Raw genomic sequence first — 27092 nt, 5'->3', positions numbered from 1 at the left:
CCAAAGAAGGAAACAAGGGCAAGATAAAGGGTATTATAATTCCGACCATTTCCTACGCTAGGTTAGAAAGCTTTAGTTTTCTCAGAGGTCAACAAAATAAGCCAGCCTACCTACTGGAAATAGCACCAAATAGCTATCCTTTTTTTAAGTGACATGCCCTCCTGACACAGATTCTTGTCTCCTATTTAATTATCAATTCTTGAATTGTGCCACTATTCAATATCCATGATGTGAAAGTTGAAGCCTTGGTTAAAGCTTGTAAGTGTTCAATTTAATTTGGTACAAACAGAAGAGTGAGTATATTAGTTTTCCTCCCAGTTATCCCTAATAATTTTTCTTTTTCTTTTGTTATTGAGATAAAATTTACAGAACATACACTTAAGCATTTTATTTAAAAAAAAAAATTTTAAAGCATTTTGAAGTATACAATTCCATGGCATCAACCTTTCTTTAGTTTCAAAATGCCAAATATTTTTCATTAGAGATGCACTAATCCAAATGTAGAAGGACTACTGTTTTCAATTAATTCATCACATCTCAAGGAAAGCCTAAACCCAGGTTCCAACCTTAAGTGTGGCCTGAGCCCCTTTATCATTCTAATCTCTTTCCACACGTGGCCAGCCACAGTGCAGAGGTATTGTGCCAAGAACCTTTCACCTTCTTCCACATATCAGTAGTATTCTGTCACACTCTCCTGCCCTGAACATACCCACAAAGTCAGGCTTATTGTGTGGTTAGCCAACCCGGCAGGCTTTTGTTTCAGCAAATACTTCAAACTTTGCAAACTAGTTAGGAAGGAATGATCTCATCCCACTGACCCAACAGCCAACTTTATCAAAAAAGCTTTTTGTTACAAGCTGTGATAACCTAGGAAACCAGATCTATTTTTACTGTACAGGCATGGAAAAGGAAAAGAAGAAATCATAAGGAAAAAAACAGCTCACATGTTGACCATTTTTAAAAAATCACTTATTCTCCAGAATTTCCCCCATTCTTTGATATCTGGCTGCAAGTGAACAAAAAGAAAGACTTTTAGAATTTTTCAATGCCCCCCAAAAAGTCATTATTGTGACAATTAAAAAGCAAACTTCATATTCTAGACCAAATATTGAACCTACGCTGGGTCAGATTTGTAAGAAAAAATAAGGATTCCTCTCCAGCATCACCTCAACATTTACTGAGTGCTTATGTCCCAGGTACTATTCTAATCACTTTACATATATCAATTCAATGAATATGTTGAGGACTTCCCTGATGGCGCAGTGCTTAAGAATCCGCCTGCCAATGCAGGGGACATGGGTTCGAGCCCTGGTCTGGGAAGACCCCACATGCCATGAAGCAACTAAGCCCGTGCGCCACAACTACTGAGCCTGCACTCTAGAGCCCGCAAGCCACAACTACTGAGGCCTCATGCCACAATTACTGAAGCCTGCGCGCCTAGAGCCCGTTCTCCGCAACAAGAGAAGCTACCGCAACAAGAAGCCTGTGCACTGCAACAAAGAGTAACCCCTGCTTGCAGCAACTAGAGAAAGCCCACACACAGCAACAAAGACCCAACGCAGCCAAAAATAAATAAATAAAATAAATTTAAAAAAAAAAAGAATATGTTGAACAATTCTAGTATGTAGGTATATTATTATCCCCATTTAAAATATGGACACTATGGTACTTAGAGGTTAAGTAACTTGCCTGAGGTCACTCGCCTAGTAAAGTAGTGGACCCCAACTCTTAACTGTTACCCCACACTGTCTCTCCCAGCAACTTTTTTAAAAATAAATAAATAAATTTATTTATTTATTTATTTATGGCTGCGTTGGGTCTTCATTGCTGTGCACGGGCTTTCTCTAGTTGCAGCGAGCGGGGGCTACTCTTTCATTGCAGTGCATGGGCTCCTCAGTGCGGTGGCTTCTCTTGTTACAGAGCACGGGCTTTAGGCGTGCGGGCTTCAGTAGTTGCAGCCCACGGGCTTAGCTGCTCCGTGGCATGTGGGATCTTCCCGGACCAGGGCTCGAACCCGTGTCCCCTGCATTGGCAGGTGGATTCTTAACCACTGCGCCACCAGGGAAGTCCCTATTTTTTTAATTCTTAAAAAAAGTTGTGATTCATCATCTACTATACACCTGGGTATTCAAATCACATGGATGTGCTCTTTCTCTGCTTGGTCTCCAAGCAGCATACTGTCACAGGTGGAGCTATGGCCAAATGCTGTGACACAGGGTGTGCACCTCCAGAGCCTTGCCCAGGCAGTTCCTTCTGCTTAGGTAGTAGGTGATCAGCCTCTACTCTAAAACATTCAAGAAAAACAAATTAGATCAAGAGCACTATTTAGAGTGAATCGTCCTAAATCTGTATGTGTCAGTACGAATGTGAGAATCAGGTGACTAAAGGCGGCTGATGTAAACAAAGGATTCTACAGCAGACAACTATAAGGAACAAAAGCTAACAATCTCTGATAGTTTGTGGAGCAGCTGTGGGACATTCTAAAGGTGAATGTTGGCCTACCTTAAGATAAAACAAAAAAAAAGGTTATAAAGTCTACTGAGAGATAAAGGCTAAAGTTAGATTACTGGCCTAGAGCCTGAAGACAGAAGTACACACAGTTTACCCTTCTGAAATGCATAAAGCTTTCCCCAGGTCTCAACCAGACCTCCCCCACTGTCCTCGACTCTTAGTGGGTCCAAGTACATCTAATGAGGACAGTAATACAAGCACTAACATGAAATAAAATTTGAAAAGGAAATAAGTAAACTCCAGTAAAGAAAGTTCCAAGAGCAGGAAAGAAAGAGTGCCTCCAGAAAGAAGAAAGCTGTGACAAGAGCTATAGAACCTCCCTTAAGCTCCTCCCTTAAGCTCCCTTAAGATCCCCATGCACTCGTGTGCTACACCAGAATGAGTGTAGGCAGTATATGAATAAGAGTGGATAAGTACATCACTGCACTGAATTAGAAATAATTTACACAGATATACAGATATAGATATCAATTCTTCCTCTTCAATCCTAAAATCATTCTCTCTCACTTAATAACTAAAATGTCATTTTTCTTTTCCACCTTTTCAAGGCCTACCTCTACTCTCTCAGTCCGTCTCTATGAAAGCCTCCGTGGCTTCCAGAGCACTCTAGCTATATGATGTGTGCTACTAGTACACCACCGACCAACTTTATTATTTATATGCCTATTACCCACTATAAACTGTGAGCTCAAGAGCAATAATGTTCAGTAATCTCTGGTTATTCTCTAGCACCTATCCCAGTTCCATGAACATGGTAGATACAAAATAATGCAAAATATGTGCACATTTTTCTAATTCTGAGGACTTCAATCTTTTTCTCTTTATATCACAACCCATGGGGGAAAATTCATTTCATAAAATGACCCATATTCACACACATACAGTTACACACACACACATACACATAAATGAAACCGAAGTATGTAAAATGTACTGATATCTTCTGTTCCTGTTTTTTAAGGGCTTCCTGTGAAAATTTCAATTTCTGGTAAAAATAATCCCTTAAGAGAAGGAGGTACACAATTAAAAGCAGTTTTCAAACTTTAATGTGGACATCCCTTGGGAAGATGGTTTAAAATAGATTACAGAGAACTATACCCAGAATCTGATTTAGTAAGTCTGGGTAGAAGCCCAGGAATCTGCCTTTCAAATTACCCCAAATCATTCTGATGTAGATGATAAAACTATACTTATCAGACACATGCCCATATAATTTAAGATTTAATCTCAAAAGACATAGTTTCAACTCTTCTTACACTAGCTACGGGTTAACCAAACTATCTGCAAGAGGTTCCTGCCTTGCTAATAGACTGGTTTTTCATCTGAAAGCTGTCTGGCTCAACAATCCTTTTATAGACTTTCTCTAATGCAATTGGTAAACCACTAAAATCTAACTGTTCTCTTAACTACAGCTCTTCGCAGCAAGAAAATGAAAGGCATTTCTGTTGCCAAGTCATTTGCTTTATAACTGAAAGGGCTTTTGAAAACCAGTCACATTGGCCATACAAGTGGCATATGTAGTCATCAGTTTGGAACTCCTAAGTACAAGTGGCCTATAGCTCAAAAGTGATCACTAAATAACTCAAAGTCTGACCACAAACTGCTTGAAAGCTACAATACAAGCCTCCATGTCTTGTAATTATAAGCCAATAAGAAGACCCTTGATTCCTGAAAGTTTTAAATTCAACAAAGTCAATATTAAAACAGCACCAAACACTTGCAATGAACAATCCAAAAATGAAATTAAGAAAACAATTCCATTTACAACAGCATCAAAAAGAACACTTAACAATAAATTTAACAAAAGAAGCACAAAACTTATAGTACTCCAAAAAATACAAAAAATGGAGAAAGAAGATCTTCCAAATTCATGGATGGGAAGACTTAACATTGTTAAGAAGAGGGAATTCCCCATCGGTACAATGGAAGAAGGCAATACTCCTCCCAAACTCATCTACAGATTCGACGCAATCCCCATCAAAATCCCAATTAGCTTCTTTGCAGAAATTGACAAGCTAAATCTAAAAGTCATATGGAGGGACTTCCCTGGTGGTGCAGTTGTTAAGAATCCACCTGCCAATGCAGGGAACACAGGTTCAATCCCTGGTCTGGGAAGATCCCACATGCCATGGAGCAACTAAGCCCGTGTGCCACAACTACTGAGCCTGCACTCTAGAGCCCACATGCCACAACTACTGAAGCCCGCGTGCCTAGAGCCCGTGCTCCACAACAACAGAAGCCACAGCAATGAGACCCCAGCACACCACGATGAAGAGTAGCCCCTGCTCACCGCAACTAGAGAAAGCCTGCGCACAGCAATGAAGACCCAATGCAGCCAAAAATAAATAAATGAATAAATAAATTTATAAAAAATTTAAAAATAAAAGTCATAGGGAAATTCAAAGGACCCAGAACAGCCAAAACAATCTTGAAATAAGAACAACACAGTTGGAAGACTCACACTTCCTCATTTCAAAACATACTACAAAGTCATAGCAATCAAGACAATGTGGTAGTAGTACGAGCACAGACATAAAGATCAATGGAACAGAACAGAAAGTTCAAAAATAAATCTTCACATTTACAGTCAATGTTCAAGAAAGGTGCCAATACAATTCAGTAGGGAAAGAACAGTCTTTTTGACAAATGGTGCTGGGACAACTGGATATCCAGAAGCAAAAAAGTGAAGTCGGGGGCTTCCCTGGTGGCGCAGTGGTTGAGAGTTTGCCTGCCAATGCACGGGACATGGGTTCGAGCCCTGGTCCGGGAAGATCCCACATGCCACAGGGCAACTGGGTCCGTGAGCCACAACTACTGAGCCTGCGCATCTGGAGCCTGTGCTCCACAACAAGAGAGGCCACGACAGTGAGAGGCCCACGCACCGCGATGAAGAATGGCCCCCACTCACCTCAACTGGAGAAAGCCCTCGCACAGAAACGAAGACCCAACACAGCCAAAAATAAATAAATAAAAATAAATAAATTTATAAAAAAAAAAAAAAGTGAAGTCGGACCCCCCTACTCACACCATATACAAAAATTAACTCAAGATGGAACAAAGGGGGCTTCCCTGGTGGCGCAGTGGTTAAGAATCCACCTGCCAATGCAGAGGACACATGTTCGAGCCCTGGTCCAGGAAGATCCCACATGGCGCAGGGCAACTAAGCCCGTGTGCCACAACTACTGAGCTTGTGCTCTAGAGCCCACGAGCCGCACCTACTGAGCCCATGTGCCACAACTACTGAAGCCCGTGCATCTAGAGACTGTGCTCCGCAACAAGAGAAGCCACCTTAATGAGAGGCCTGCGCACCGCAACAAAGAGTAGCCCCCGCTCACCGCAACTAGAGAAAGTCCGCACACAGCAATAAAGACCCAACACAGCCAAAAATAAATAAATAAATTAAAAAAAAAAAAAAGATGGAACAAAGACCTAATCCAACTGCTAAAACTATAAATCTCTTAGAGGAAAACATGGGATAAATCTTCATGACCCTGGATTTGGCAATAGTTTCTTAAATTTAGCACCAAAAGTGCAAGCAACAAGGGAAGAAGATTAAACTGGACTTTATCAAAATTTTAAATTTTTTGGCTTCAAAGGACACCATCAAGAAAGTGAAAAGACAGACACAACCCAACACATAGACTAGGAGAAAATATTTACAAATCATATACCTATGATAAGGAACTTATATCTAGACTATATTAAAAAAAAAAAAAAAAACTCTTACAAAGCAGTCGTAAGAAGACAAAATAACCTAATTTTTAAATAGGCAGGGACTTCCCTGGCAGTCCAGTGGTTAAGACTCCGCACTTCCAATGCAAGGGGTGTGGGCTCGATCCCTGGTCAGAGAATTAAGTTCCCACATGCCGCAGGGTGCAACCAAAAAAAGAAAAAAATGGGCAAATAATCTGAACAGACATTTCTCCAAAGATGATATACAAATAGCTAGTAAGTACATTAGTCATCAGGGAAATGAAAGTCAATACCACAATGAGATACCACTTCATACCCACTAGGATGATGATAATCACAAGGACAGAAATTGGAACCCTCATATAGTGCTAATGGAAATGTAAAATGGTGTGGCCATTTTATTAATAGAAAACAGTATGGCAGTTCCTCAACAGGTTAAACATATGACCCAACAATTCCACTCCTAGGTATAAACCCAAGAGAAGTGAAACCCTATGTCCACACAAAAACTTGAACACAAATGTTCACAGCGGCATTATTCATAATAGCGAAAAAGTGGAAACATAAATGTCCATCTACAGATGAATGAATAAACAAAATGTGGTATATCCAAACTGTAGAATGTTATATGTCCATAAAAAGGAATGAAGTAGTAATAAAAGCTACAAGACAGATGAACCTTGAAAATATTATGCTAAGTGAAAGAAACCAGTCACAAAAGACTACATACTGTATCACTCCATTTATGTGAAATGTCCAGAACAGGCAAATCTAGAGGGACAGAAAGATTAGTGGTTCTCAAGGGCTTGGGAAGAGGGGGTGCTGAAAAGATTAGGGAGTCATGGCTATAGAGTATGGGGTTTCTTTTGGGAGTGATGAAAATGTTCTAAAACTGTGGTAATAGTGACACATATCTGTGAATATACTAAAAACCATTGATTTCTATACTTTAAATGGGTGAACTGTATGGTATGTGAATAATACCTGAATAAAACTGTTACCCCCCAAAAAAGAGAGACAGAGCACCAAACACATGAAACTAACATTTTCTTTCCTATGAGATTGCCCTTAATACCAACTTAAAGGATATTTCCTTTCTTGTTATCACAAGACAGATATGTTATTTCTTTTCCAGTAAGTACAATTTTTTTTTTTAAAAAAGCAAAGCTCGCTCAAAGAAACATGCTTTGTTGTTAGATGCATATAAAAACTTCTGCAAGAAAAGGCTAGAGGGAGCCACTAGAAGATGAAGAAAAAAACTAAACTTTCAACAGTTAAGTATAGGCAGTCTTCGTTTTGTATAGTGGTGTGAGACCAAAAAAGTGACAATGCAAGTTGAAACCATGCAAAATGATAGTAATAATAAATGGGGAAAATTACAATTGTTCTGTTATCTTTAAAAATTTTTGTTGACACATTAAAAATTCTGTCATTTATAATTGTATAAGAATGAAAAAACAGGAAAACTAACATTTATTTAGTATGCTGTAAAAGATTGGAAACATTGAAAATTATTTATAATTTCTTTGAAAAAACTTAGCAAGAGTAGTAAACTTATGATGTGGAATGGATCAGCTTCCAGCATTTTATCCTTTGTGTTTTCAATGTCACAAAATATCTTTGAGAATTCTTTTAATAAAAGTGAAATTTCTTGCCCATGTCACTTTCTCCTCTGGGATATCTTCATCTTTTTCACCAAACCATTTTCCTCATTTACATAAATAAGCTCACCTTCACTGAGCTTCTCTAGCTGCATATCCAGAGTCTTTTGAATGACAGTAGTGTCAACATTCCCACAGTGAAGTTATTTCTTCTGTAACTCCATTCACATATGATTTGCATATGATTTTTGGTTCTTTGCCGCACCTTCTTCTTTGTTCTTTCTTTCTTTCAATTATCCATTTTTGTAAAATGTCACATGGGTTTACCACTGGGTGACATGGAGGCAATGGAACTGCATGCTTTGCTATCTGTGCATGAACTGAATAACACATGTGCAGTGAACAGTCACCAACAGGCTTTGAAAGAAGTGAGATGACAGATCACTGATACTGATGTACACCTGTTATTTACACAGTAATTTGTAGACAGAAGAGCTAGCAGCAATTTTGTAGTTTATGCAATTACAGGTAGTATATGTTATTAGGGAATGGGTGTTATTTAACTGAATCATGGTAAGTAAAATTTGTGCATATCAGAACCATGCAAACCAAGGAGTCCCTGTATATCAAATCACAGAATCTTGGCATTTCTAGAAAGCTCCCTCAGGGTAATCTAACCAAACCACCCTTGATGTAGATGATTGATGACCATCACGTGACACACATTACGTCAAAGGGTAGCTCTTCCACCAATGAACAGCTCTAATGATTAGAAAAATAAACCCCCAAGCAGTCAAGAGCACAGGTTCTAGAATCAGACTGCCTGACTTCCCATCCTGGCTTTTCCTTTTGTAGAGCTAGGTAAACTTGGGCAAGTTATGTAATCTCTCCGTGACTCAGTTTCCTCATTTGTAAAATAAAAATGTTATGACCTGCAATCATGGGACTGTTATGAGAGTTAAATGAGAATTAAATTCATAGAGAGTACTTACTAATTCTAGCACATAGTAAGTGTTCAATAAATGGTAGCCTCTATAATTAATCATATGACCATCATGAACTGTACAGTGCTTGACCTTCCTCATTCAAACCCTTTCCCTCACCTGGACTCTGTAGCAGCCTCTTAACAGAGCCCTCGGACACAGTCTCTCACCCAACTCTCCATATGGTCATAAGAATTATACCCCTCAAAATCGAATCTGACCCTCTTCCTCTTGCCAAACAATTCAGCCTAAAGCATCAGGTAGGGCAGAGCAAAGTCAGAGTCCTTGTTTTGGGGTGGGGAGGGAGCCATAGTGGCCCAGAGCAGGGTGTCAAAGACCAAGTTAGGGTAAGGCAGGAATTCACATGGTGAGGTGGCCTGGCCCAATTTATTTAACTTATAAGGGGTCAGAAGATAGCTACCATTTTAAAAGTTCAAATGAATTTCAAAACTGAGGAAACATAAATAATAGTCCAAGAGGGAATAATTAAGCTTAACTTTAAAAAGAAAACAACTTATCGCAAGTAGACATAATGACAATACACAACTGGTAACCCTGATTCCTTGGAAGTAGGTTGGCATTCCAATGTTTGTTCATTATTTTCTCAGTGCCAATGTTCACTGCATTCACTTTCAAAGTAAAATTTCATTTGGAATGGTGGTCTCTCTTGAAGTTGTTAACAAAAGGAAACTCCTGGTGAAGCCTACTCATCAAGTACATAAATATTAGGTATTTGAAAATATGCTAGGTCTTCAACAACACATCCCTGGTTTCCTGTCTCTTAAAAGCAAAGAGAGAGAAAGGAAAAAGTTAAAACAAAAGGATGAAGGAGAAAAGAAAAAAACAAGGACAAAGAACAAGGCAGACAATAATAACTCTGAAACTAAAATAGGTTGTAGAGTTGCTCCTGAGCTGTAAACTGATCATGATGCACTGATCCTCTCCCATTACACCAACACACGAAAGCCACAGGATAACAGAGCAAGCCATCACCTCCTTGTATTACAATCTCATACACTTGCTTTGGATGCTGTGCCTACTAATCACACCTAGTTTAAGTAGCATCATATATCTGGCAACATCTAGTATTTAAGAACCAAGTAAAAACCTGAAAGGAATTACCAAGCAAGGCTGCATGGTACTATGCAAGAACACACACTTTATCGTCAAAAAGATTGAGATTTGAACCTGTCTTTTTACTGGCTGTGCAACCTTGGGCCTTATCTTCTCTAATGTCTATCATTCCCAACTTTATAGATAAGGAAAGTGTCTACACAGAAGTATTATAAGGACTGAATGAAACAATACATGAAACACCCAGTACAAGCCTGCCTTGGACCAGACGATAGTATGTCATTAAACCCCTCAAACTCAATTCTAAAATCTGGTTTCCTAAACCACAGCAGCTTATAAGAAAAAAATTAGAAAAGAAAAATAAAGATTTTTCCCCCCACAAAATAAAGTGCAGAGACAGAAGCACTACAAAGCAAGCACTCAAAATCATAGCCATGTGAGGCGCTTAGGGGTAAAACCTACACGATTCAGCAAGTGTGAAGGATATGATTCTACATTATGAGCCATCATATTTGTTGTACAAAATGATGACTAACAAGTCACTGGAAAATATTATATTTAGGTTATAATAATCACTTCCTATATATGAATTCCTTTTATGCAAAGTTCAAATATACATAGATTACATTTTACTTGATAAAATGGATTCAACTTAAGCATAAGAAATTCCTAAGTCACTCCTACTAGGATACATAAAAATAGGGAACTGGGCAATTGGGTAAAGAAAATGGACATAAATGGACAACACAGCTAAAGACATATTTGTAATGCAGTCTTAGAAGAGATGGAGACAGCTGGCTGTGGAACTGCAGTTATATAGGAAGAAGAGGTGAATAAATAGGGTAAACAATGCCAGATCAGTGTTATTACCTTCTTGTGAACATGAAATTAGTATGGGTCATAATCCTTATGTACTATATTAAGTGGGGGGCTTCCCTGGTGGTCCAGCAGTAAAGAATCCACCTTGCAATGCAGGGGACGTGGGTTCAATACCTGGTCAGGGAACTAAGATCCCACATGCCGCAGAGCAACTAAGCCCACGTGCCACAACTACTGAGCCCGTGTGCCATAACTACTGAGCCTGCGTGCCTCAACTAGAGACCCTGCGTGCCACAAACCACAGAGCCCACGTGCTCTGGAACCCACTCGCCACAACTACAGAGCCCACGCACCCAAGCCTGTGCACCATGACTAGAGAAGAGAAAACCTGCACGCCACAACTAGAGAGAAACCCACCTGTCACAACGAAAGATCCCGCATGCCTCAACGAAGATCCCACACGCCGCAGCTAAGACCTGATGCAGCACCCCCCCAAAAAAATAATAATAAATAAATAAATAAATATATTAAGTGGGGAAAGTTGAGAAATTATCCCAGAATACATGTGGATTTGCTCAGTAATGGGTTTAACTTATGTTTTATCCATCTCAAGAATCCAGGTCACTTTGCATCTCTCTATCAATTTGACCCAGGATAGAACGTAGTAGTTAAAAAACAATAAATTTTAGGGGGATTTCCATGGTGGCACAGTGGTTAAGAATCTGCCTGACAATGCAGGGGACACGGGTTCGAGCCCTGGTCCAGGAAGATCCCCCATGCCGCGGAGCAACTAAGCCTGCGCGCCACAACTACTGAGCCTCTGCTCTAGAGCCCACGCACCACAACTACTGAAGCCCACGCGCCTAGAGCCCGTGCTCCACAACAAGAGAAGCCAGCACAATGAGAAGCCCGCGCACCGCAACGAAGAGTAGCCCCCACTTGCCGCAACTAGAGAAAGCCCGCACACAGCAACGAAGACCCAATGCAGCCAAAAAATAATTAATTAATTAATTAATTTTAAAAAGAAACAACAAATTTTAAAAGTAATTAAATACAATTAAATGAAAGACCATACAGAAAATAGTGTTAGTATGCACACATGCAATAAAAACATGCAACATGCAATAAAACATTGAAATTTTAAATGCAAATACAGAAAGTACAAACAACTGAAAGTAAAAAATTATGAATTTAAGGTATTTGAAGTTCTTTTATTATGAGCTGTCTGCTCTTTTTTTTTGAAGAAACTATAAAAAATAAAGGCACAGCGGGGCAACTGGGCCCGTGTGCCACAATTACTGAGCCTGCGCGTCTGGAGCCTGTGCTCCGCAACAAGAGAGGCCGCGACAGTGAGAGGCCCGCGCACCGCGATGAAGAGTGGCCCCCGCTTGCCACAACTCTTGCCCTCGCACAGAAACGAAGACCCAACACAGCCATAAATAAATAAAAATAAATAATAAATTGCCATATCTTTAAAAAATAAAATAAAAATAAATAAAGGCACATCTATTAAAGGAGCTAAAATAAAAATACCGACTGTACCAAATGCCGGTGAAGATGAAGAAAAACTGGACCTCTCCTACAATGCTGGTTGGAATGTAATGGAACTGCCAATCCAGAAAACAGTTGAACAGTTTCTTGAAAAATCAAACATACCCTTACCATACAACCCAGCAATCACACTCTTGGGTATTTATTCCAAAGAAAAGAAAACACATGTTCACTCAAAAACCTATACACAAATGTGCGTAGCAGCTTTATTCACAACAAAACATGAGCCAACGCAAATAACTGTCAACAGTGTAAAGCTAAACACATGACATCCATACCATCTAACATTACTTAGCTATAAAAAGGAACAAATTATTGATACATACAATGGGCCACAAGGGCATTATGCTTAGTAAAAAAGGCTAATCTCCAAAGATCACATAATGTATGATTCCAATTTGATGTCATTCTCAAAATGACAGAGAGAGAACAAATTAGTGGTTGCCAGAGGACCAAGACAGGTTGAAGAAAGGGGTTCACAAAAACTACACACACATGCACACGCACACACACACACACAAATGCAGGTTAAAAAAATTAGGGAAAACTGAAAAAGGTCTGCAGTGTAGTTAACAGTAATGTACCAATCAATGTCAGTTTCCTGGTTTTGATATTATACTACAGCTATTTAAGATGTCACTATTGGGGGAAGCTGGGTGAAGGGTACACAAGACTACTATTTTCAACTTCCTGTGAGTTCAAAATATTTACAAATAAAAAGTTAAAAAATAAAATAAGGGCCTTCATGGATTCATTTTTTCATGGATTCACTTTCAAGTTCTACTGAAAAGCATTACACAGTGGCTAAAAGCATGAAGTGACCACCATTTACTGTTTGGTGATCTCTTGATACCTCAGTTTCCTCATCTATATAAAGAAGATAATTATTAAAATCTTACTAAATTTCTCACATGCAAACTTCCCTATCAAGGCTCTCCAGGGCTTCCCTGGTGGCGCAGTGGCTGAGAATCTGCCTCCCAATGCAGGGGACACGGGTTCGAGCCCTGGTCTGGGAAGATCCCACATGCCGCGGATCAACTAGACCCGTGAGCCACAACTACTGAGCCTGCGCCTCTGCAGCCTGTGCTCCGCAACAAGAGAGGCCACGACAGTGAGAGGCCAGCGCACCGCGATGAAGAGTGGCCCCCACTCGCCGCAACTGGAGAAAGCCCTCGCACAGAAACGAAGACCCAACACAGCCAAAAATAAATAAATAAATAAATAAAAATTAAAAAAAAAAAAAAGAAGGCTCTCTAGGACTTATTACCTTTGTGTATATGGAGGAAATACTTTATTACTAAAGTTCAAAAGCCCAGAAATCAAAGTAAAATATTGAAATCTCATTTTAAAAACTAACTTAAGTCAAAAGGCAAACAACACATAGGGGAAAAATATTTGTATTACAAATAATACATAAAGGGCTAATTTTTATAATATACTAAGAGCTCTCACAAATAAATAAGAAAAATATCAACAACCCAATAGAAAAATAAGCCCAGGATACAAACTCTTCACAGAAATTCAAATGATTAATAAATTTATGAAAAGATATTCAGACTCTCTCACATTACAAAAAATACAAATTAAACAATGAGAAACCAATTTTCACTTGCCAGGAAGAAAGTTTCGGTTTTCATTTAATACTCCTTTACTAAATTTTCTTAGTATTGTTTGTCTTAATTTATTATAAACTTTTTAAAAAACACTCAACATGTGCCACATTCTAGAAAATTTTTTTAAAATTTGGAAAACTTCACATTTGTGAAGACTTTAAAAAGAGTTTAACTGAAAAATTCACTTCAATTAATCACTGTATTTTCTCTACAAGAAAAAAGTTGTTAGAATATCCACAAATTACACGTCTGATTTTTCTCAAAAATATTATATTACATGTCCGATTTTCCTCAAAAATATTATACATTTAAGGGGCTTCCCTGGTGGCGCAGTGGTTAAGAATACTCTTGCCAATGCAGGAGACAGGGGTTTGAGCCCTGGTCTGGGAAGATCCCACATGCCACGGAGCCACTAAGCCGGTGCGCCACAACTACTGAGCCTGCGCTCTAGAGCCCGCGAGCCACAACTACTGAAGCCCATGCACCTAGAACCCGTGCACCGGAACAAGAGAAGCCCCTGCTCACTGCAACTAGAGAAAGCCCACGCGCAGCAATGAAGACCCAATCAGCTAATAAATTAATTAATAATTTTAAAAATAATAATAATATAATACATTTAAGAGAGGGATTACCTTTCTTTAATCCTTCATATCACCAAACATAATACAGGACAAAAAATGACAAACACGGAGGAAAAAAAATGGAGACATAAGGGGAGAGAAAACAAACAGATCTTGGATTCACGTTTAGTCTCATTAAATAGCACCACCTCTGGAAAGCACAAGATTTCAAAATACACACACATATCCTCTGCCAGTAAGCCATACCACAGCCAGTCTCTAATTTCATTTATAGGGCTGTTGAGACTTTTAAAATGACTTCCATTAAAATATTTTCTTTGAAACAAACTATAAAATCAGACCCTATGTACACTCTTTTATGCAATCATTGATTTTGGTAGGGTAGAGGAATTCAAGAGAGGAAACACAGTCAATATAGCTACGTGGAGGCTACCAATCTAGACATTCATTATAAAATAACTAAGAATAATTTTAGTTCAAACTACCACCACATATCTTTTCATTCAACAAATACGTACCAAATCAGGCTCTGGGCTAGGACCCACTGCTCTCAGTGAGCACATATTATACTAAACTAGACTGAGGCTCTTAGGTCCCTAAGGTTCCCTTTTCTAGATTTGATATACAGATCTTGCATGGAAAATAATGTCCTACTGGCAATATGTGGGCTAAAAATTTGATCTGTAATTGTTTAATTCTCTTCTGGACCAGAGTTTCTCAACCCATGTCCTATTCACATTTTGTACCGGATCATTCTTTGTAGTGGGGTGTTATCCTGTGCATAGCAGCATCCCTGGCCTCTACCTACTAGATGCCACAAGTACCCTCCCAGTTGTGACAATGAAAAACATCTCCAGACATTGTCAAATGTCCCCTAGGGGGCAAAACCACATCTCTACCCCAACCCCCACTGAGAACTACTATTCTATAGACCACCAAAATCATTTGAGAAACTTTTGTTTTTAAATTCAGATTCTGCAACTTCACACCCACTAGGATAGATATAACCAAAAGACAGATTAAGTGTTGACGAGAATATGGAGAAACACGAAGCCTCATATGTTGTTAAAGGGACTGAAAAATGGTACAGACACTTTGGAAAACCAATATAGCAGCTCCCCAGAAGGTTACACCTAGAGTTACCATTAGACCCAGCAATTCCACCCCTAAGCACATACCCAAGAAAAATTAAAACAAATGTCCACACAAAAACGTGTACTCAAATGTTCACAGTAGTATAATTCATAACAGCCAAAAAGTACAAACAACCCTAATGTCCATCAACTTATGAATGTATAAACAAAATACAGTATATTCATACAATATTATGTGTCCATAAAAAGGAATGAAGTACTGATACATGCTATAATACAGATTAACCTTAAAAACATTATGCTAAATGAAAGAGGCCAGTCACAAAAGACTACATGTTGTATGATTCTATTTATATGAAACATCCAGAATAGGCAAATCTACAGAGATAGAAAGTAGATTAGTGGTTGCCTAGGGCTGGGGCCCAGGGGTTGCGGGGTAGATAGAGGAATTAAGGGGGTAATGGCTAAGAGGGGCAGGGGTTTTGTACGGTCTAACAAAACCATCTAAAATCGACTGTGGTGATAAATACACAACTCTGAAAATACTAAAAACCACTGAAATGTACACTTTCAATGGCTGAATTGTAAGGTTCTAGACTCCACCTCAGATCTAATAAATGAGAATAAAAGGCAGAAAGCCAAAACTATTTTAAAAGACCCTCCAGGTGATCCCAATGAAGCTGGTGTGGGACATTTGGGGTTCACTACCAGAGAGTGATGAACATCGCAAACCACAAGCTGCAGAGACTGGCAAAGAGGAAACAGCTTGCTGAGCACTTCTCAATGGTAAACTGCTTGTAAAAGAATATGAAAACTAGTAACTTGGTAACTTTTTTTCCTTTTTCTAAATTTATATTTTTTTTCATAGCATTACTTATCCCTTTTGGAAAGGAAAAAGTAAATAAATATGATTATTAAGTTTTAAAAATATGATCAATAACATCTCAATTTCATGTCTAATTAATGACTCCATGTTAAGTTGAAAGACTGCTTGCTAAACAAATTATGACATATGCACCTTCATATTTCAAGAAATAGAATCTAAAACAACTCTATATATTACATACTTCTACATCTATGCTCATTTGTAAAGTGATTTTATAATTATTAGTTTCAGTTTGACATACAGTGCAACTATTCACATGATACTAAGAAAAAGATTATATAAAGTGGAAAAAAATGAAAGAGTAATAATTTTTAATTAGATCTGCTACATGAACCTGGACATCTAATACTAAAAATTCCAATCTATGAAATTTAAACTTCCCAATAAATCTGAACATCTGGAATTATACTGCACAGCAATTATAAAAAGTTGCACTATGGAAAACGATTTAAATCATTCTGGTTTATGTTTTGCAAACTCCAGCAGAAAACTAATGCTAGGGTTCACTGAAACAAACACTGCTGGTATCTCCTATTTCCTCCAAGAAAAAACAAGAAAGCCATTATTATCTCTGATTTTCTCCTGAAAAGTATAATGACCCCTCTTATGACATAATGGAAAATATGAACAAGAATTTTAATCAAAATAGCATTTATAAAGACATGTGGATACTTTTAAACTTTAAAATATAAATATCTACCCATACACCCAGAGTTTCTGAAACTAATGACTAAATCTGGTTTACTTCAGACTCCCTTTTGTAAAAAAGCAATGTCTAAACACTGAGATTCACGTGAAACAGTATATCCTTTATTTGTACAGGAACTCTCTCTCAGGTACTTAACCTAGCAGAGTAATACATACGGATCACCTCCTGAATGTGATTACATTACAACTTAATTGATACCACAAAAAATGGCATTATACATAAGTATTTATTGACAAGGAATGATGCTTATAATAGTTAAGTGGAAAGTTCTTAAATAGTATAAACAGTTCATACTTTAGCAAGGAAAATATGTATGCATATTCACAGAAAACAGCTGAAAGAATATATGTCAAAATGTTATTCTTTTATAATTTTTGTATGTTCTAAATTTTCTACATTATATATATATTCTCATCAACAGAAAAATAAATGTCACTTTAAAAACAATATAAAAACTTTTCTGCTTTTATGAAAATAGAGAAGATCTACTTTTTCCTCTTCCTTCCACTAGATACAACTAAAAACCCTGGACATGATACATACATAAAACAAACGTTAAGACTCTGAAAGGTGGAGAGAATAAGTTAGAAAGGCAAGGGACCTTGGGAACCTGAGAAACAAAAAAGTGACGAGTTCCCTGGGTTTCCTTTTTGCCTTATAGATCTCAATATTGGAAATGACGAGCCTGGCAACCTAGAAACACCTAAGAGTACAGACAAGAAAAACTCCAACAAAAGCCTGCTCACTTTAGCCAAAGGACCAGGAAAGGGGCAGCTTAGTAAGACAGAAAACTTTTAGACAATAACCATTTTACTCCAGCCAAACACCACAGAAAACACAGTGGGCCCAACACCACCCATACAGTAAAGGCCAAGCCCTCTCCAGGCTGGAATGAGGCACCCAACACCCTCTCCAGGTGGAGTCAGAGGCCAAGGAGGGGAGCCAGGACTTCACCCCTGCAGTCGGCAAAGGCACCGCAGTGTCAGTGAAGACCACTTGCAGAGCCTGGACTACCACCATATTATATCAATGTAAATGGCGTTTCTCTAAAAAGTAAACATGCAACTACCATATGACCCAGCAATTACACTCTCAGGCAAACTGCCAAACTGTTTTCCAGAGGAGCTGTACCATTTACTGTTAACTGTTTCTATGTCAATACCCTGGTTGTTATACGGTTTTGCAAAATACTACCACAGCGGGGACACTGGACAAGGGGTACAAGGGATCTCTCTGTATTGTTTTCTTACAACTGCATACGTATCTACAATTATCTCCAAGTTAAAAGTTTAATTGAAAAACAGAATTTAAAAATTATATAAAAAACTACTATTGATACTATGTATAAAATAGATAACTACTGAGAACCTACCGTATAGCACAGGGAACTCTACTCAATGCTCTGTGGTGACCTAAATGGGAAGGAAATCCAAATAAGAAAGGATATGTGTATATGTATAGCTGATTCATTTTGCTGTACAGTACAAACTAACACAACATTGTAAAACAACTATACTCCAATAAAAATTAATTTTTAAAAAAACCTGACAAACATACTAAATATTTGGACTTCTTAAGGCAGGACTTAACATAGTCTTATAGCCATAGCACCTAAACTGAACCTAGAACATATCAAATACTCAAGAAACACTTATTGGGGAGTTCCCTGGTGGCCTAGTGGATTAGGATTCTGAGCCTTCACCACTGTGGCCTAGGTTCAATCCCTGGTCATGGAACTGAGATCCCACAAGCTGCACGGCACAGCCAAAAAAAAAAAGGAAAGAAAAAAAATAAAAGAAACACTTATTGAATTAGATTGAATAATATAAGCAACATTTCAAAAATAAGATGCTTAAAAAACCCAACAGCTCCATATCATTGGCTTTAAACAAAACAACCTTAAAACAAGTGCCAAAAAAAAAAAGTCTCTTTCAAGAAAATAAAGTATCCCGGAATTTTTCCACAAAGAGAACAGTAACTCAGACTTAGACTACAATGAGCTAGAAAGATATTACCTCATCATTTTAGTCAATTTATTGCTGGCTTGTTAGGGAAAATAAAAACAAAGAAGAAGAAAGAGAAAGAAAGCTTTCAGGGCTTAAAAGTACCATGTATGTCCACCCCAATGCTCATAGCAACACTATTTACAATAGCCAAGGGACTTCCCTGGTGGTCCAGTGGGTAAGACACCATGCTCCCAATGCAGGGGGCCAGGTTCGATCCCTGGTCGGGGAACTAGATCCCACATGCATGCTGCAACTAAGAAGCCCGCTGCCACTACTAAGATCTGGAGCAGCCAAATTAAAAAAAAAAAAAAAAAACAGCCAAGACATGGAAGCAACCTAAACGTCCATCGACAGATGAATGGATAAAGTAGATGCGGTACATATATACAATGGAATATTACTCAGCCATAAGAAAAAGAATGAAATAATGTTATTTGCAGCAACATGGATGGACCTAGAGATTATCATACTAAGTGAAGTAAGTCAGAAAGACAAATACCATATGATATCATTTATATGTGGAATCTAAAATATGATGCAGGGCTTCCCTGGTGGTGCAGTGGTTAAGAATCCGCCCGCCAATGCAGGGGACACAGGTTCGAACCCTGGTCCGGGAAGATCCCACGTGCTGCAGAGCAACTAAGTCCATGTGCCACAACTACTGAGCCTGCGCTCTAGAGCCCGCGAGCCACAACTACTGAGGCTGCGTGCTGCAACTACTGAAGCCCACGCACCTAAAGCCCGTGCTCTGCAACGAGAGAAGCCACCGCAATGAGAAGCCTGTGCACCGCAACAAAGAGTAGCCCCAGCTCGCCACAACTAGAGAAAGCCCGCGTGCAGCAACGAAGATCCAACACAGCCAAAAATAAATAAATTAAATAAATAAATTTTAAAAATAATATATGATACAAATGAACTTATTTAAGAAACAGAAACAGACTCACAGACATAGAAAACAAACTTATGGTTACCAAAGGGGAAAGGGGGAAGGGGAGAGAACAATTAGGAGTTTGGGATTAGCAGATACAAAGAACTATATATAAAACAGATCAACAACAAGATCCTACTGTGTAGCACAGGGGAACTATATTCAATATCCTGTTTAAACCATAATGGAAAAGAATATATATATATATATATATATATATATATATTTATGTATAACTAAATCACTTTGCTATACACTAGAGACTAACACAACATTGTAAATCAAGTATACTTCAATAAAAATAATAAAATATAAACCTAAATTGAAAAAAAGAGTACCACATATGAAATTTGAAATTACCATATAGCAGAGATTCTTTAGAAACCAAGAAGCACACATAAATACTATGTATACCCACCCACTTTCAAATGTCCTTAGGCCAAAAATCTTATATTCTACTCGCCTAACTCTTCGTCAGTATGTCTGATTTTAACTGGGTCTGGCTAAATGGGATGTATCTTGAACAGAATGTCTCTAAGATTAACTGTCACAATTGGTGACCATCTCCTTTTACCTGACAAAACCTTTTACCTGACAAAACCGTCATTCAATAACAAGACAGTCTCTTATTCTACCAGAAAGACCCAATCAATTCATTAATGAAAGGAAAAAAATGTATACAGGGACCTGTGTTGTCACTTCACTTAAAACCAATAAAACAGCCGTCTTTTCTGACATAAGTTCCCCTGCATGGACACCTGATCTGAAAATAAAGGTGCAGCATCAGCAGCCTTCATGATTAGTAATGAAAGTGAAAGTAGAGTTAATAGCCAATTAACAGACTTCGTGACTGAATAATGCAAGTAAAAGTACAGGGTTACAGCCAAAACTACATAAACTAAGTTGATAATGATAAAAACTACCCAGGATATCAACTTTAGAATAATGGCCAACCATCCTTACTTTGATTCTTTATGGTCCATTAAATCTATGGACATATGAAGCCTTAATTATTTCAGAATTAAACTACTCTTGAATATCTCTCTTAAACCTCTGGCCTTTAAAATCCCAATCATACAGCCTTTTTTCTTTTTTCCCCCAATCATATAGTTTTTAATATACACAGGTTCAGGAAGTGTCAGTTTGCAGCAGAACTCTGCAGTAAACAATAAACAGTTCCATCACCAAAAGGTACCTGGGTCACATCCCAACTAGTACAAACTCAGGCATTCATAACATTACTAATCCATTTCCTTTGGAATGTTATATAACACAAGGCAAGTCATTATGCTGACCTTTCTTGCCTACTAAAAAGTCTTAACAGTTATGCTCCTGAATGCTGCAGAAACTGCAACAGAACAAAGTCCTAGAGAACCCATCAAAACTAAGGAAGACTAGGGAATTCCCTGGCAGTCCAGTGGTTAGGACTTTGCGCTTTCACTGCCGCGAGCCCAGGTTCAATCCCTGGTCAGGGAACTAAGATCCCACAAGCCGTGCAGCACAGCCAAAGAAATTTTAAAAATAAATAAAAATAAAATTAAAACTTCTCATTTGTAAAATGCGCCGTTAAGAAAATGAAAAGACAAGTTACAGACTGGGAGAAAATATTTGCAAAACACAAATCTGATAAAGGACTGGTACCCAAAATATACAAAAAACTCTTAAAACTCAACAATGAGAAATGAACAGGACTTCCCTGGTGGCGCAGTGGTTAAGAATCCACCTGCCAATGCAGGGGACACGGGTTCAATACCTGGTCCGGGAAGATCCCACATGCCGCAGAGCAACCAGCCCGTGCGCCACAACTACTGAGCCTGCGCTCTAGAGCCCGCGAGCCACAACTACTGAAGCCCATGTGCCACAACTACTGAAGCCCAGGCACCTAAAGGCTGTGTTCCACAACAAGAGAAGCCGCCTCAATGAGAAGCCTGTGCACCGCAACAAAGAGTAGCCCCCGCTCACCGCAACTAGAGAAAGCCCACATGCAGCAACAAAGACCCAATGTAGCCAAAAATAATATATAAATAAATAAATTTATAAAAATTTTTTAAACAAGAAAGAAAAAAATGAACAAATAGATTTTTTTAAATGGGCAAAAGATCTGAACAGACACCTCACAAGAGAAGAAACATAATGGCAAATAAGAAACATAATGGCAAATAAGAGTATGAAAAGATGCTCAACATCATGTCATTAGGGAATTGCAAATTAAAACAATGAGATAGCGCCAAATATCTATTAGAAAGGCCAAAATCCAAAACACTGACATCATCAAATGCCAACTAGGATGTGGAGCAACAGGAACTTTGATTCATTGCTAATGGGAATATTAAATGGTACAGCCACTTTGGAAGACAATTTGGCAGCTTCTTACAAAACACAGTCTTACCATCCAGTCCAGCAATCGTGGTCTCTGGTATTTACCCAAATGAGTTGAAAACTTACGTCCATGCAGAAACCTGCCCGTTAGTGTTTATAGCAGCTTTATTCATAATTGTCAAAACTTGGAAGCAACCAAGATATTCTTCAATAGGTGAATTTGGTTCCTCAGAATCAGAATCTCCATTATAACCAGACCCTCTACATACACACTAAAATCTGAGAAGCCCTAAACTAGAGCTTCAGTTCAAGGGCCACACAGAGCAAGGCAGACAGAAATCAGGGCCCTCCCAAGGTTAAGTCTTATAAAGAGACACCCCACTTTACCTCTGAAGGTGAACCAGATTTAAACCAAGACCCAATTTTCCACAACCCCAGGGGACACAAAGAAGCCTGCGGTAGTGGCAAAAGAACCAAAAATTCCTGAGAAATTACTGCCACAGAATATCCCTTATGTGCACTGGCACCCAAGGTTCTCATAATCTGGATAAGCCAAGTACCCTCAAATTGTACACAGTTTTAGGTAATCAACTACTAGGACTGCCATAGAATACTTGACAGAAACGAACACCAAGAGTAACTTCCCAACAGTAATAGTGTAAGCCAAAAGATAATGGAATGACTAATTCAATATAAAAGAAAATATAAGCAAACATACAATTCTATACCCAGAAAAAGTACTTTTCAAGGATGAGAGCAAAATAGACATATGCATACATAGAAGGTGTTAGATTCTCAAAGGGATCTGTACTCAATAATATTAAAAACCACTTACAAAGACCTTGAAGGTGATTCAACCTAACCACCTTCTCAGTATCTCTAGACCACGACCCAGGCTCTGCTCTAACATTAGTAGTCAAAGGAAACTCACTGTCTTCTAAGGAAGTTTCATTCCACTTTTCTCCTTAACTTGACTTGATGGTTCTGTTCTGCCAAAGCAACAAAATACTAAATCTAATCCCTCTTCCACTTGCCAGATCTTGATATATTTGAAAATAGTTGCCCCCACCTATTTCTTCTCCAAAGGAAATAGCTCTAATTCCTTAAATAGTATGTCAAATCATTTGATGTCTACCTTCATCACAAGCCAGACTGCTTTCTTCTGGATAGGCTCTAGATCATCCATGTCTCTGAAAACGTGGTTCTTAAAACTGAACACAATACCTAAGGTATGGTATATTACATTCCTCTCTAAGGGTCCTTATATTTTTAATCCTAAGAATCTATAATCTTTATGCTTCTGATTGCCTGAATAATACCATCTCTTCATTACCACCTCAAGGCCAAGAAAGAAGCATTTGAAGAACTGTTTTAAAGAACAGTATATTTAACTGTATGATATCACTTATATGTGGAATCTAAAAAATACAACAGGCTAGTGAATATAACAAAAAAGCAGACTCACAGATATAGAGAACAAACTAGTGGTTACCAGTGGGGAGAGGGAAGTGGGGAGGGGCAAGATAGGGGTAGGGGATTAAGTGGTACAAACTATTACATATAAAATAAGCTACAAGGATATATTGTACAACACAGGGAATACAGCCAATATCTTATAGTAACTAAAAATGGACTATAAGCTTTAAAAATTGTGGGAAGAAAAAAGTGTAACAACATAGCAAAAAAAAAAAAAAAAAAAAAGGAAATTCCCTGGCAGTCCAGCGGTTAGGACTCAGTGCTTTCACTACTGTGGCCCCGGGGTTCAATCCCTGGTCGGGAACTAAGAGCCCTCAAGCTGCAAGCTGTGGCCAAAAACAAACAAACAAACAAAACAAAACAAAAGGGCTTCCCTGGTGGCGCAGTGGTTGAGAATCTTCCTGCCAATCTGGGAAGATCCCACATGCTGCAGGGCAACTGGGCCCATGAGCCACAACTACTGAGCCTGCGCGTCTGGAGCCTGTGCTCCGTAACAAGAGAGGCCGCGATCGTGACAGGCCCGCGCACCGCGATGAAGAGTGGCCCCCGCTTGCCGCAACTGGAGAAAGCCCTCGCACAGAAACGAAGACCCAACACAGCCAAAAATAAATAAATAATTAATTTTTAATTAAAAAAAAAAGTTTGAAGCAAATGTAGGATAATATACGAGCACTACTGGTATAATTTTCTAAAAAAACAAAACCAAACAAAACCAAACAAATAAATAAAATTAAAATTAAAAATTAAAAAATCACCTGCAGCACTTATCACAGTGCTATGCACAAAGAAGATAACAGAAGTACCTGTGGTATTAAGCTGAACATAGTAAAAAGAATGCTAGAGATTAAACTTCAAGTCCTGACTCAGCTACAAATGTGGCATGTGACCTCAAAGAAGACAATTATTCTGGGCCTCAAAGTGGTTTCATGAGTCCATGAATTTCACGTTTCATAGCCAATTTACTATATATATGATAAAAATGAAACTTAGAGACAATGCAATTTCCATTGAAAACACCAATACACCACCAATTCCATATCCACCAAGACTATACTTTGATATGGATCACTAGGCAATATCTCGCTAGCATTTTAAAGAGTACATTCCCATTCACATATCTCTTAATTCTCACAACAGCCCTGTGAGACAGATTAGTTGAAAGGCACCCCTATTCCTGACTGATGAACTGGCTTGTTTGCCCCTGAGGCATTTCAGCAAGCCTCAGCTACACTATGCATATAAAATTGTTCAGAATATCCTTCAAACATTTATTTTGTCTCCGTTATTAATGTTACCCCCATTTTAGTTTGCTAAAGAACAGCTGTCTGGGTAGCCTGCTGACATTCACTTTAAATTATACCCAACCCAAGAGAATCACGCTAAAATGGACAGTGATTGAGTACTAGGCAACCAGCTATTTCAGAGAACCTCATTCTTAGTGATCCAATCTTACCCTTGATTATTAGGTATATGACTATGCAATACTTTTTCTGTCACCGTTTAAAAAAAAGACAGATGTGAGATTTTTTTTCCTATTTAACCTATTAAATCAGCAATTTTTAATGTACAATTTTTTTAATGATAAAATTTTCTTAATGATAATTCTCAATGCTACCAAGGGTATGATGAAATGGGCGTTGGTAAGAATGTACAATCTTCCAGAAAGCAATTTTGCAAAATGTATCAAAAGCCTTAAATTTACACACTGTCCGACTCAGTAATTAAATATATATATTTAAGAATCTAGGGCTTCCCTGGTGGCGCAGTGGTTAAGAATCCGCCTGCCAATGCAGGGAACATGGGCTCGAGCCTTGGTCCGGGAAGATCCCACATGCCGCGGAGCAACTAAGCCCATGCGCCACAACTACTGAGCCTGCACTCTAGAGCCCGCGAGCCACAACTACTGAAGCCCACGAGCCACAACTACCGAAGCCCGCGCACTAGAGCCCGTGCTCCACAAGAGAAGCCACTGCAATGAGAAGCCCGCGCACCACAAGGAAGAGTAGCCCCCGCTCATCGCAACTAGAGAAAGCCCGCGCGCAACAACAAAGACACAACGCAGCCAAAAATAATAAATAAAATAAATGAATTTGAAAAAAAAAAAAAGAATCTATCATAATATTTTTTTTTTTTTTTTTTTTTTTACCATATTGTGCAGCTTGCAGGATCTGAATTCCCCGACCAGGGATTGAACCAGGGCCCTCTGCAGTGACAGCGTGGAGTCTTAACCACTGGACCACCAGGGAATTCCCCCAAGGATGCTTTTTTAAAAGAATTTCTTGCGAGTTCCCTGGCGATCCAGTGGTTAAGACTCTGAGATCCCACTAAAGGGGGTTTGGGTTCAATCCCTGGTCAGTGAACTAAGATTCCACATGCCAGGCAGCACGGCCAAAAAAAAAAAAAATTTCTTCATGTCTGGTAATGAAAGGTAGACAAAACAATAACAAAAGAACAGGGGACTTCCCTGGTGGTCCAGTGGCTAAGACTCCCAATATTGGAGGCCCAGGTTCGATCCCTGGTCAGGGAACTAGATCCCACATGCATGCCGCAACTAAGGGTTTGCATGACACAACTAAGGAGCCCATGGACCACAACTGAGAAGCCCACCTGCCACAACTAAGGAGCCCGCCTGCCACAATTAAGACCCGGTGCAACCAAATAAGTAAATAATTTTTTTTTTAGGTTCCATCCCCGCTGGGCTGTCGCCCCCGTTGGGCTGCCACAATGGAACTCAGTGCCGAGTATCTCCGGGAGAAGCTGCAGCGGGACCTGGAGGTGGAACACGTGGAAGTGGAGGACACGACTCCCAACCGTTGCGCATCCAGCTTCCGAGTCCTCGTGGTGTCGGCCAAGTTTGAGGGAAAGCCGCTGCTTCAGAGACACCGGCTTGTGAACAGTTGCCTAGCAGAAGAGCTCCTGCACATCCATGCCTTTGAGCAGAAAACCCTGACTCCAGAGCAGTGGACCCGTGAGCAGCAGAAATAAGGGACCCGGACCTATACACCTATTAAATTATGAGTCAGGTCCAAAAAAAAAAAAAAAGAAGTAAGGAGAAAATAAAGCATGAAGTTTTATTTCTAATTACCTACTACTAGGATCTGATCTTGGCATTCTCTAGGTGAATATTTTCTTAATCTATTCAAGGAAAAATAAAGAAAGAACATATCAAAGTTATAGACATAGAAAGGATAACAAAGGCAAAGGATAACAGAATCAGGATTCCCCTTTGGAACAATGGACAGAAATCA

At 38.9% G+C, this 27092-nt stretch overlaps 2 protein-coding genes across 11 annotated transcripts in view; one reads left to right on the top strand and one right to left on the bottom strand.

Annotated features, from left to right (window-relative positions):
- Nucleotides 1-27092, bottom strand: part of MAP4 (microtubule associated protein 4) — a 168915-nt gene that overhangs the window by 133828 nt on the left and 7995 nt on the right. Inside the window, exon 2 of one of the 10 annotated variants that reach the window (XM_068559032.1) lies at nucleotides 18488-18527. The exons of the other annotated variants lie outside the window; for them this stretch is intronic. The gene's annotated coding sequence lies outside the window, so the exon portion shown is untranslated. The remainder of the gene's footprint in view (nucleotides 1-18487; nucleotides 18528-27092) is intronic. 10 annotated transcript variants of the gene reach the window in all.
- LOC137773861 (bolA-like protein 2) lies at nucleotides 26545-26875 on the top strand. Its single transcript, XM_068558922.1, has one exon. It carries the CDS (start codon nucleotides 26569-26571, stop codon nucleotides 26827-26829), a length of 261 nt encoding a protein of 86 aa, XP_068415023.1. The 5' UTR covers nucleotides 26545-26568; the 3' UTR covers nucleotides 26830-26875.

The sequence above is a fragment of the Eschrichtius robustus genome, chromosome 12, assembly GCF_028021215.1.
Source record: "Eschrichtius robustus isolate mEscRob2 chromosome 12, mEscRob2.pri, whole genome shotgun sequence".
Lineage (NCBI taxonomy): Eukaryota > Metazoa > Chordata > Mammalia > Artiodactyla > Eschrichtiidae > Eschrichtius > Eschrichtius robustus.
This window is presented reverse-complemented; position numbering and strand designations above follow the sequence as displayed.

Coding starts and splice junctions, on each gene's coding strand:
- LOC137773861 (XM_068558922.1), top strand. CDS start 26,569: ATGGAACTCAGTGCCGAGTATCTCCGGGAGAAGCTGCAGCGGGACCTG.